This window comes from Accipiter gentilis, chromosome 25 (genome assembly GCF_929443795.1).
Source record: "Accipiter gentilis chromosome 25, bAccGen1.1, whole genome shotgun sequence".
Lineage (NCBI taxonomy): Eukaryota > Metazoa > Chordata > Aves > Accipitriformes > Accipitridae > Astur > Astur gentilis.
The window spans coordinates 10,055,770-10,069,030 of record NC_064904.1 but is presented as its reverse complement, the minus strand read 5'-3'; the positions used below and the strand labels follow the sequence as shown (position 1 = coordinate 10,069,030).

General features: G+C 40.3%; 1 protein-coding gene across 6 annotated transcripts in view; it reads right to left on the bottom strand.

The window, feature by feature from the left end:
• WDR25 (WD repeat domain 25) overlaps nt 1–13,261 on the bottom strand; it is a 736,496-nt gene that overhangs the window by 657,187 nt on the left and 66,048 nt on the right. For 5 of the 6 annotated variants that reach the window (XM_049829063.1, XM_049829062.1, XM_049829065.1 and 2 more), the window contains 2 exons: nt 11,901–12,041; nt 10,247–11,518 (listed from right to left, as the gene is read on the bottom strand). In XM_049829063.1, the coding sequence (XP_049685020.1) occupies nt 11,297–11,518; nt 11,901–12,041 (363 nt within the window). In that variant the 3' untranslated portion in view covers nt 10,247–11,296. Of the gene's footprint in view, nt 1–10,246; nt 11,519–11,900; nt 12,042–13,261 lie in introns of those variants that run through there. The other variant, XR_007509641.1, reaches the window with a different exon arrangement.

Here is a 13,261-nt window from a genome sequence, read left to right as displayed (position 1 = left end):
ACCCGAGAAGCAAATTGGCTGCATTAGGAAAGGTAGAAGTACATTTCTTACCCAGCCACAGAAAAGACATTAAATGCAGGCCACTAACATACAAATAAAAGCCTAATTTAAAGACAGAAAATAACCAGTATGGAAAACTGTACAATAATATTATGGTGAGGAACAAATGCATCGGTTACACAGTGTAATTCCTTGAAAGATGAGGAACTCGTTCCCCGGAAACGCTCTCCTTGCAGAAGGCACTCCTACCTGAGACGGCTGGCAGTCACGGAGTGGTTCTTGTGCAGTCCACAGCAGAGATTTCATTATGTCAGGCGGATATCTGGTGTGTTCAGCTTCCTGGAGTATGGGATCTACTGATTATTTCCCTCTTCATAATAAAGGTGCAAGGCAACCTATTAGTTCTACTTCTTTAATTTATTGCACTAGAGTGTTCAAAACACTTCCTGAAAACGGTACTACAATACAAAAAGCGCATAGCAGTTTGCTTTCCTTCCCCAAACACTAGGTTTCTTCTGTTTCCCAGCATTTCTGCAAAGGGACAGTTTTATCACAGGCTTAGACGGGCCAAAGATCAGCCTCTCGGTTAAAGGTGGTGTAAGTAAATACCTCTCTGCAGGCCTATGCTTTGGGACCCTGTAGACCACACGTCTAGTGGGGATTACCAATGCCAGCAAGACTTCTCTCCGAAATTGCACATGAATATGTGCGGAATGTTTAGTCCAGGGCCTGCACATCCTTTGAAAATGTCTGCTACCAAATCCTCCAAAAACCTGTAAGAGCAATTTCCAAAGTACAGCTTGAGAAATCCTGTATAAATACGGCAGAGACTTTCAGTTATTGAACACCTTCAACCAGCCCCAGTGCAGGCTGTCTCCCCTGTAGCAGCCACAAGCGTGTTTCAGCTGCCTGAGGATGCAGGGGAGTGCTGAGCACTCAAAGGTGTCAGCCTTTCTGGAGCAAAAATCATGTCCACTGCACCTCCCAGCCTCCCCTGGTTCCCCCTTCCCCCCGCAGGGCTCTGCTCGATGGCGAGGAGACGTGCAAGACCTGCCTGTTCCAGGGATGACACATTGCTCAGGCAGAGCTGGGTCTCTGCTGTTAAGAGGACACCGCTCCGGTACCCAGCCTTCCAGCACAAGGGACCTGAGAGAGCTGGGGCTTTCCTAGGAAATCACAGACAGAAGTGGCAAGTGCATTATGCATTTCTCGCCCTGATGTCTTCTCCTGTGAATTGGTCCTCTGCAAGCAAGTCTTCAGGACCTCCTGTTCTATAACCAATCTCATAAAAAGAACATATGATTTTTACCTTTACAGGGAGAAAGCAGAAGTGGCTCAAGACCATAATCTATGTCCTAGATGCATCAATAGGTCAAAGAGGTATTAAAGAGAAACCAAGCTTTATCACGTCACTGGTTGGACACACCGTAACACTAGAAAATGTTCCTAGACAGCTGACTGGATGACAAGCTGTTCTGAAGGCTAGTTTCCGGAAAACTAGGCACCACACCTAGATGAACAGAAAAGAATTTGTTTCATGTATGCCTTTTTCACAAATCATCATATTATTTGGTTGATGAAAGATGGCATTCAAAATAGAGATCAACGATGCCGCTGTTGTGTTGATATGCACTAACTTCCCAGCTACAGCTACTACCACTACGCTTTAGCATGTTCTTTACAGGCTAGATAATACTGATGGCTGAAAGTCTTCCAGCATGAGGTTTCTTCGTGGTTGTGCCCATGATGGGAAGGGTGCGTTACAGGCATTTAACGATGCAGTAGTCCTTGTCCTGAGGAGCCCTTAAGGACCAACAAGCAGAGAAATAATAGAAGCAGAGAGAAACAATAATAAGAAATCACGGGGCAATTTAGAACAATTCTTGAGATATGTGGCAGAAGTTATATTTGAAAACAGAAAGAAGAGTTTTGTGTAGGAGCTTGTGAGGGTTAGACCTCCACAGTGACGTTGCATGGAAGCCTTTATTGGAATTCCTGTTGTGTCATCTATGTCTGACAGCGACTTCAGCATGGATGGGACTGTGCCCAGCGTGAACATAAAAATAAATCACCCAGATAATGTAGTAACACTTCAAATGTACTTAATTGTCATGATTTTTTCTCACAGAGATTTAGAGTAGTACTTGCTCAAAAGAGAATGATTGCAGAATTTGAAATGTAAGCATTAAGAGAGCAAATTAATCCCTAATTATGAACGCTAAAAATAAAAACAGAGCTATTAATTCCAGGAGCAAATGATGAGCCCTTATGTTATGAAGAAAAATAACATCCCTCTGGAAAATATTTGAAGAGTCCATTGATATTTTTGCCATAATTTACTCAAATTACTGCCAAATTTTTCCTCTGACAAGTTCTCTTACAAAACTATTTTGTATTCCCTCATACCATTGCCACCTCCCAAGAAGATCTCAGGTTCAGGAATAATTAATGCAAAACTAATGGGAATTTATTAAACTAGAGGAGTTTGGTGAAAGTTAAGTAGAGATAGGCTTCCTAACTTGAATAAAAATGCTACCATCAGATCTTGGTGCAGATTGTGAAGAATATGATTTCTCTCAAAGGTCTCCCTTGACAGACACCTAAGTAAATGGCAGTTTAAAACACACTGAAAAGGTCAATATCCTCTTTTTTTTTTTTTTTTTAGGACTGCAGTCCCCAAGGGAATGAATGTTTCAGCAGCCTTTAAAATGCATGGAAAATGAGGGGGGAGAGAAAAGGGGTTGGGGGGGGGGGGGGGGAGTAAGCTCAGGGCTACCTTTTATTTGTTCCTGCACCAACATAATGTGACCAGAAGAGCAATCTCTCCAGTGCCAAGGCCCAGACCCACCAAATGGTCATACTGCAACAGGAAGGTAGGAGTTTTCATTTGGTGGAACACCAGTTCCTAAGGCCACTTTGCATGTCGAGTGTTTGTATAAGCACATCCAATTTTGAACGTGGCATATTTGTATTAAAGACCCATTAGTATTGGCTAAAATGCAAACATTTAAGGCAAGGATTGTGTTTTGCCCAGGTCCTAGTAACATTTTTATTTTGTAAAAAAGGACTAATTTTCTGTTATTCCAGTGGCATTTAGTTCATTTGCACCAAAGAGAGCATTCAACTTAATATAAGCAATTGTAAAAGTAAGAGGGGGATTTGCTGATTCCTTCAAAGAAACCTTGTCAGACTTCGCACTTGCAAACTTCCCTCTCTCTGAAGGGCATTCAAAATGCACCAAACAGCAAAAATCCCTAACGGTGCATAATTAATGTGGTAGTTCAGCTAGTATGTTGAAAAACAAGGAAAACATTCTATACATGATTAATAAAAAAGATTATTAAAAATTGCACTTCTGAAGTAAAGACCAGAGGTCCAAATGTAAATTATACCAGATGCTGGAATCCCAAAAGCATTGTCTTTATTTTAATAATGATACAGTGCCTCCACTGCCTTCTCTGTAAAGCTCTCAAAATGCCAATTACCCAAGGAAGTACACAGCTTCTCAGGTGAATTGCAAAATTCACCTGACATTGAAGTAGCCGTGACCAGACTGCTGTAGCAGTGCCAGAGTTTGCTAACAGAAAATTAAAGTGCTGCAGAGCTGTCCTGCAAGCCCAGCCACAAACTCAGGGCAAACGTATGTTGTCTTTTATAGAGAGGTGCAGTATGGGCCAAAGAAAAGCTCTCGGCTCTGGCTAGCATGGCAATGCAGCCTGGGCAAGCAACACAAGCCCAGAGGCAGATTCATTAGCACGAGGCCGTCACCAGTCTACTGCAGCCCCGCAGCCCTAGCAGGGTCCCAGGACGAGCGCAGCAAGGTTTGTCCATCTGACGAGGACCGTGGAGTTGCCCCTAGCTGTAGTAGCTTGAGATTCGGACAAGACTGGAGGCTCTGCTCAGGCTGCTCCGCGCTCCGAGCGGACTTCAGCCGGCACAGCTCCAGCCGGCCCGAGCTTTCCCAACAGCCACCCTCTTGGCCAAGGGCATGACAGGCCGTTCACTAGCAGGCGCTGCTTCTGAAATCTAAAGGCCTTCCCAGAACTAGATCCTCCCGCTTCTCTTATTCATGTCTCGTATTTGCCCGCGCTTTCCCGCCGGGGCCCGTTCCTTTCCCTGATCCAGCTGTGCTGTGTACACGTCTGTGAATAGCGCTGAGCTCTCCCCATCGCCTTCTCATGGCCTGTGGTTAGCCACATCCATTCTCCTCTGCTCTCATCTCGCCTTTCTCTCATCTTCTCTTCTGCTGTTTTTCAGCCGACATTGCTGCTTATCGTCCGAGCACATTCGCCCTTTTCCTTCAACTATTCTAGGAAGCTTTCCCAGATTGCACTTCTTACGGGGCGCTGCCACCCTTGCCTCCCATTCCAGGTGTGCGTCTCACCTTGAGCAGGTGCAGAAGTGCTACAAAAAAGGATTGCAGAATCGAGTCTTGGACCGCGGGATTTTGGGGGCTTGGTATTAGTCTGTGTTTTATGATCTGTGGTTTATGAAGAATGTGGTTTTCACTCGTTTTAAACATCTTTATCTAGAAGTTCCTATTTTGCCATTCACTGTTGAAGTTGATCCTGAAACTGATTGGGGGGGGGGGGGGGGGGGGCGGGCAGCGGAATCCAATAATAATGTGTTATCTTAAATAGCATATTAAGAGGCTTCGCTTTTCCTGTACTACATTGTAACATTTCTTTTCCCCTTTGCTTTGTTTCTCAATGGAGGTTTCACACGTTCTCTAAAATCCCCTCCTGCTGAGTGCTGGTGTGCGGAAGGGACAGCACCGTCGGCTGGGTCCTTGGTGCACTGGAGGAGGTGAGGCACAAGCTGGTGTGCTCAGAGCCCTCAGTTGCCATCTTACCTTTAGGAACAGGTGAGAATCATAGCGAGCACCATTCTTCTACTGAGGGCGTAAGTCCTCCAGAACATTTATATTTATCCGTAAATTTTTGTAATACAGTGTAAATACCATTAATACCATTTAAAATACCGTCTTAAACAAATGGTGCCTGATTAAAAAAAAAAAGAGGAATTTCTGTATATGTTCAGGTCTGTGCACACCAGATACCCTATGGAGAGTATGCAATGACTCAGATATCTTTTAACATTAGGGTGTGATTCACCTGAGTACTCACCAACAGCCGTTTAGTTTCATAGGTGTTAAAAATTAGGAGAGAACCTAAACTGAAGAGAGTTTGAGATTACTACCAGTGAACTGAAGAGACATGTTACTTCCTTTGTATTTGTAGAAGGAACCCCATGTCTTTTTCCCTCAGGAGTATTACAATCTCCTAGGAATTTTTTTATTTTTTTTTTTAAATCTCTCATGTTTGATGTTTGAGAAAAGTAAAGATCTGTAGATGAGTTTTTGGATAGGCTCAAGATTTCACTTCACTGCTTTTGCCCAGATTCAGAAGACACCTATCTGGTCAAAATACTCTCTGTTTGAGGCTTTAACAAATAAAAATTAGTCCATGTCATGTTTACAGTTCACAGATTGCATGTTTCATATTAATGGCATACTAAGCATTTTCGGTTTTTTACTAAAAGCAGTACTTGATTTGAAATGGTTTCTGCATTTCAAGTAATTGTAATTATTAAAACAAATAGCAAAGATGTGCAAATTAACCATCCAGACTGGCTGGGGTTAATGGATCTTTTACCTCTGCTTCTAAGAAATTCTCTTTGGAAAAAAGAGCTTGGCTTAGCAAAGATAAACAAAGCAAGGAAAGGGAAGGAATCAAAAAAACTCATTTGCTTTATAAGGTATGACATTCTTTACCTAATATTCAGCTGAAATTATTTCCTATGCACTGTGAGGTGGAATTTACTTGATCTGGAGGCTCTGGAATTTACTTGATCACTTAATGGGAGGGTAACAAAGGAAGTGGTTATGCGGTAAAACATGAAAAATAACATAGTTCATGGGTGAAGATATATCTAAATGATATTCTGAGGCAGTTCTTTGCTACTTGCTTATAAGAGAGTGGTAACAATCTGAACACAAGAAAATTGCTTTCTCAAGGTAACCAGGTCTGTACCAAGGATGGTACACTTATGCATAAGTTGTTATATAAATCGCTCTTCTAAGGACACACTTCAAACAATTTGTTAGTATAAAACTCACTTAGAACTAGGAATGATACCCGAGTTTTGCGGCCCTGCGGATGGAAACTGGAGACAAATGGATCTAGCTGAAGCTGTCTAGACTGTAACTTCAGGCATTTTCAACCTTGGTGAACTTCAACCCTCTCCAAAGAGTTCCTGCAAGTTTTTAGATTGATTTTAAGAGGCACTTACCCAAACTGGTGAAAACGTAGTGAGAATTACATTTGGATGAGGCTTTATCACTTCTGTGCAGTACCTAGGTACTTTCTGGTAGGCTTCTAAATAAGATTGTGTAGAAGGATCTCCAGGGACTGGGAGAGGGAGGTGAATAAGCTTAATTCCTTTACACCTCCACCTAAAGTCAGCAAAGGGAGCCCTACTCTCACCTAGAGACCCACCGTTCCCATTATAGACTAGGCTGCTCTGTCCCAACTGAGTTGTTCCACACACGTGGCAGAATTCATCAAGCTCTGGGCAGGGGCCACCTTGTCTTACTACCACTGGAGATCAAGTACTTCCAAAATCGCTTTCTTTTCCCTTCATAAATTAATTTAGTTTCCTGCATTTCCACTCTTTTAAGTGTGGAAACATCAGACCTCTCAGCACAGTGGTAAGTCATGAAGAGATAGATGAGTGATTTATCAAGAAAGGGGAAAGTGCCAAAGGCTCTTTGAAACTCCTGAGGATCTGTTTACATTACCAAGTAGTATGGCCCAACAAGAGTAAATTAGTAGAGTTTGTCTCACTTCTGAAAATGCAGCATCTAACCTCCATGCATTTGGGTGGGTAGGGGATGCTCTGAACTATCTCCAGTCTAGTCTCACTAGCTGGGACATGTTAAATATGGTCTTGGAGCAAATCTCCTCATTTAGGCTCATTTGAAAGAAGTGCAGTTTGTACACTCTGTGAACCTAAGCATTGTAAGTGGCAATAATTGGGAGATTTTTTTGTTGTTATTATAATTTTTTCCCAAAAAGTGCACTCCTGACAAACTACAACATTGATGTAGGTACACCTTTTAGGAGCAGCTATAATAGAAAGGATCTGCAAGACAGTAAAGCAGTAATCAAAGGTAGAAAGACAAGTAAGAAAGAGGGTAGAATCTCCAAAAGTAATAAGCCTCATTAAAACTGGAAAACAGAAAGGCAAGAATGGAGTGCAAAGTGCCCTGGGATTTCTGGCTACCTTTCTAATGACAGCTGGAATGAAAGCCTGAAAGCCACTAGTCAGAGCACAGCAAAATGAAATTTACTGAAGAGAAGATGAATGTAGTGGAAGCATATAGACTACTATACACTTAAATGCAGAAGACAAGCTGCTGAAACAAGGACAGAAAAACTGAAAATTAAATGGTGAGGATGCGAGCAGTAGCTAGGAGGAGCTGGGATTGAGCAGACCAAATATTTTCAGTTGAATGCAGTCCAAACCCATGTATCAGGAAAATGGGAAATTTGAGATCCCATGATTTTTTGATCTTCCCGTTTTGTTCTGTTCTGCCATAGTCTTGTAACTTTACATTTGCCTGTCCCCTGTGGAGAAAGTCATACCATTGTAATGCCATACCTTATTTTCATGATTATTGCTATAGTTGAAATATAGAGTGACTCACCAACAGTATTTCAGCTGAGTGAACACAATGATTCTAATAACTGTCTGCTAATTAGCAGGTTTTTGAGATAAAGACAGTTGAATAGCTTGCATCCTTTAACACCCCAAATTAATAACGCTCCAGTAGCAAATAATAAAGTGGTAGAGACTGGCATTATTACTTTTTGGTACAGTACAAAATAGATTAAAATGAATCTGGCTTGTTTATCTACAGAGCCTAGACCATTTCAAAATGCTAAAGATCTCTGCCTTGGCTCTAATATATGATGCCCTAGAGAGCTCTGCATAAAGCTAGAAGAACTGCTCCTAAAGCAAGATTCAAAAATTGCTAGATTACCGTTTTATGAATAAAATTAATTAACCAACAATTCATTACATTCTAAAAGCTTCATCTGACCATAATAATCCTTGTTTGCAGCCCAAACAGTATTTGGTAATTGCAGAATGATGGAGCAATGTGGATATTTTTTGATTACAGTTTATTGCATAAGATTACAAGGAAGAATTTGTCTTTGAATCATAATGAAAACTTAATTGACACCACTATTCTAAAATATTTCCAATGATTAAATTTCAGTCTGTCTCTTAATCAGTTTTATATTAGAAAGAGATTTAAACAAGATAATGCTACGAACATAACTTCATTGCATTATAAAACCTTTGGCTGGATCTCATAAGTAATTAAAACTCCAGCCATCTTGGAAATCTGACACAAATGCAATTCTGATTTTAATATTCTTTAAGATTATACAGCTTCAAGCTTCTTTTATTTTTCTCTACTACCATTAATCAAATCTAAGCTTCCCACCCCCATAAATAGTCTACAATTTATACTTGCAAGATAATTTCAGGAGGGATAAATGCCAGACAGCAGAATCATGCCTCAGGACATCAGTTAAACTGAAGCAACAACGTGAGTAATATTACGAAATGCAGTTACTTTTCTACGCAGTACGTGCAATGATTCCCAAAGACTGCTTTCTCTTTCACTCTATCCAGAGGTGCTCTTAGCTGAGGCTGAATGTGCTGAGAGCTCATTCAAATATAGAGCAGTCATCACGTAAGCTGGGGCCTCCATCCAGTAAGGCACTTCTACCAGGAGCTCACACTTATTTCAGAGGCCTTTCTCAACACTGTATTTGATAAAATAACAGACAGATAATCTCTTGTGGAGATAACAGGATGCACTGCAAAACTACAGTGCTGCCCGTCCTTTATACAGACACAACTGGTTGCAAGAAGTTTTAAAGCGGCAATAGCACATTTTGAACTAAAATACCTGCAGGGAAGGACCCAGAGCCACCCTCTTAGAAAATGCCATGCAGTTGTGATTCAGCCTGCCCAGTGATAAGCAACCAACTACTACTTCACTTTCAACTAAACTCTTTCTGACACTTACGAAGATCTCACAGCTTGAATTAGGAGTAACTCATCAAATCACTCAATCACTTGTCATTTAAAGGGTCCAGCTGGCTTGTATGCTAGAGGCACAGTCAAGAGAAGTGCAAAATTCAGGCTCCTGTCGAACAGCTAATTGCCTAACAAGGAAATAAGAAATTAAGAACTTGCGCTATGTTGCCTGGTTCACTAAAATTTAATTCCCTGTGTTAAAACCTGTTGTAACTGTTGATAAAATGATTAAAACCACACAGCCACAATATCTTGGTCCAGATTTCAAATAATATAACTGTGGAACCACAGTTTTGGTACAGGCTTATTTCTTGCTACAAGCTATAAGGAACACAAACTACAAACCAATGGAGTACATTTTGCCCATTACTTAATTAAAATCTGCCATTTGCAAGAGTGTTCTAAAAATTTTTCTCTGAAAAAGCTGTTTTAAATGAGTATGTGAAAAATGGATAAAAAACCCTTGTATTTGTGCCAATAAGAAAAAAAAAAAAATCAGAAGAATAAAAAGATGCTAGAGAGGAAAAGTTGCTATTAGACATGACTTCTGGATTCCATGACAGAGACAATTTACTCAATACAATTATCCAGTGTATGTTAAAATACCTCAATAGACTAATCAGACCAAACAAAAGCCAAGCTTATAGCACTCACTGCAAGGTAGCACGTATTTATATACAGTGAAGGTTGGGAATACATATTGTTTATGTGATGCATAGACATATTTTTTCAGTGATACATATATATATACACACACACACACATATGTATAAAATGGATAATAATTCTAGAACCAAGCAATACAAGTGCAGGGAATGCAAATTTAAAGTACATTTACAAGAAATCTATATGTATGTAAATACAGTTATGGCCTAATGAATTTTCTATTCGCTGCAGAATAGCCCAGCTCCTGTCTGAATGTCAGAGAACAACCCCTGCACTGAATAGCATCATGACAATTTTCTGTTTCTAAGTGACATCAGAGTATGGAGAAATGCATGTGTGTTCGCAATAAATCAGGGTAGCATATTAATTGTTTCCCCTCCCAAGTATCAATTCCATGATAATCTCGAGTACTAACTTGCCAAGAGTAAAAGGAGTAAAATAGTGAAATACAGACACCATCAATAAAAAAAGTTTATTTTTTCATTAAAAATATTTACACATAGTTTTGCTTTATTTATGTAGACTCATAAATGTAAGTTTAAAACTCAAGTTTAAACATTGGGATTTCAAGAACCCAAATTTATTGACTTCAAAATTAATTTCACCTTATCTGGCACTCCTTTCCCTGGAACTCTCAGAAGGCATTTTACAATAGGTTGAGCTGGTAACAGCTATCCATTACCAAAAGAAGCAGTCCCATATACCCTACGATCTGGCCCCTTCTTGTGCTGACGCTGTTTAGCCTTGAACTACACTATTGCTTGTCTAACTCTTCAGTGACCAGGTCACAGAGCTAAACTATTGGAAAAAAAAAAAAATCCCAGGACAATCAAATAGGCATTAATTGATCTGAACACTATCTTCTATTAAATAATATGTCCTCACCAACTTTTGGTGAGGCCAAGAGGAAATGGCCTTAAGTTGCACCAGGGGAGGTTTAGATTGAATATTAGGAAAAATTTCTTCACCAAAAGAGTTGTCACGCACTGGGCCTGGCTGCTCAGGGAAGTGGTTGAGTCACCATCCCTGGAGGTATTTAAAAGACGTGTAGATGTGGTACTTAGGGACATGGTTTAGTGGTGGACTTGGCAGTGCTAGGTTAATGGTCGGACTTGATGATCTTAAAGGTCTTTTCCAATCTAAATGATTCTATGACAAAACCTGGTTTAGGAAAGCTGCATTGAAAAACTACATTAAAAGAGCAGTAATTTTCTCAAGTTTAGCTACTCAAATCAGGGTAGGGCTAGATGAGCACCAGAAGATTGACACAAAAGGGGCTGAAATTTGTCACCAGGTCCAAGGGAGAGAGTAAGACAACTTCTTTGCTCAGCAGCTAGTGATAAGACCGTCTTAACTGCATTATGAAAGCATACACTTAGAGGTCATAGAAGAACAGACAACAGTCTCTCCTGCCTACAACACATCACAACAAAATTTCACATTGCATACCATGGTTTATTTCCTACACCTTTGACAGACTAACAGGAGACATCCTGAAAAGTAACTCTGCTTGTTATTGCCAGATCTTGATTTCTCCAGTCCAATCACATGTTGCAAGTAGCGATGGCAAGACTGGGTGAAATATTGCACTCACACAAGCTTCTTTATGTGCAGACAAAGTGCGAATAATCCTAGCAGTATGATAGTTGTAGAAAAACACTTTGCCATCTGAACTTCCTGTCACCAAAAGCGTTCCATCTGGAGAAAATTCACAGCCCACTGCAAATCCTTCCACCTGTGAAAATCAATAACAGTGTAACTCCTGATGCTGATTAGAAAAGTTCATTGTGATATACTGAAAAAGAATATAGTACAAAAAAAATATGTATCTTTAAATAGATATACACTAAGGACTTCTCCAGGTGTTTAAGACACAGCTATAACACAAACTTATTTAAGCAAGCCATTAAGTATTCATAAAGTCTTCTAACAACTATTTTCTTCAGAGTGCATATGATTCAAAATAGACTGGCACACAGGAAAGCAAATGAAGCCAATTAATTTCTATCACTGATTTATAATCAAACACGATTAGCAGACACATTAAAAAGCACAGGTACTTTGCTATCTATCTTCCTTCCAGACTTGGATACTAAGTTCCCGATGAAGAAGGATACCTTATGTCCTTCATATCTTTTCTTTTTGTTGATTCGGTAAGGTCGCTGGGCAGAAAACAAAGCCATGTAGTTCCCATTCGTCTGAGCAACAAACATAGACTCCTTTGGGTGCAGAGTTAGACTTGGGCAAGTATAACGCTCCTGAAAATAATTTTAAAGAAAGTTTTGTTGTATGAAACAAAAGATTTGTTCAAATGATTCAGGTTATCTTTTGACATATTTGAAAGACCATAAAAGGTAAGGCATACATATGTCACCTCTGTAGTATACATTATATAAAGATACTTATTAGAATCCACTGAAAGTCTTACACCAAGACAAATATTAAATCAAATCTCTATCCCAATTCCCTAGATACTGAGCAAAACCCCATCTCTCCACCATAATTACACTGCAGAACAGCTGCAGAAAGGTAACTCCAACCTGACAGTACACAATCATCCTCTTCCTGCCCAAGGAAAACTGAAGTTTGAATGTGAAAGTTTGAATCCTTTTCTCCCATACCCCTTCCTCCATAGCCATACTGTGCCTTACATGCTACTTCGTATGGTTCTCAAATCCTCCATCCTCTCTGCTCTCGCTACACTGACAGGAACAGAAATCAGCCCATTTAAAGAGACACCTTACCCCACCCCACTCTTCTAAAAAAGAAAACAGAAAAAAAAAAAAAATAGGGATCATTATTAGCCTACTAAAGTCAGAAGTTCCTTATGACAGTGATTTGCGATGTAGACTGCTGCTGGCTGTAAATTCATAAATATCTGCAAAAATGAATAACACGTGGCTTTACCCTAGTATTCCTATTTAAGACTTAATTAAGATTACTTTCAAAACTCCGCATGGTGACTACATCAGAAATCAGCTGCTTTTGCAAGGTTTCCACCAGGTCCAAACCTTTTCTAGTTTCAGCCTAACCTAAAGACACAGTGCTGAATTTTGATGCCATGAATACCAATTAAGAGAGCGCTGGTTGTAGGATGCATCTGCATGTGAAGGACACCAGGCTGACAGTTACCACTGGACACCCTGGGCTATGTGGCAGAGTGGGAAGAACATCAGACTGGTTTTGTTGTTTGGTTTAGAAGTGATGAACTGAAACAGAAGTTCTGAGTTTTGTAAGGTACTGCGCACAGAAACCAAAACAGGGTTAGGCAGCGTGCCTGTTTAGCAGTGTGCTCCGTGGCAGAGCACTGCATGCTTCTGGGGAGAAACTGGGTCTAACAGAAAGGCATCAGAAAGTGTAATGCAATCTGCAGGAGCACTGTGCTGTTATGCTAGGTATACTGTAGTAATGGGTTATTTTAGAGCTCTGAACTATTCATTTGTTAATGCAGACAAGCAATAGATCAAGCCCTGTTGGG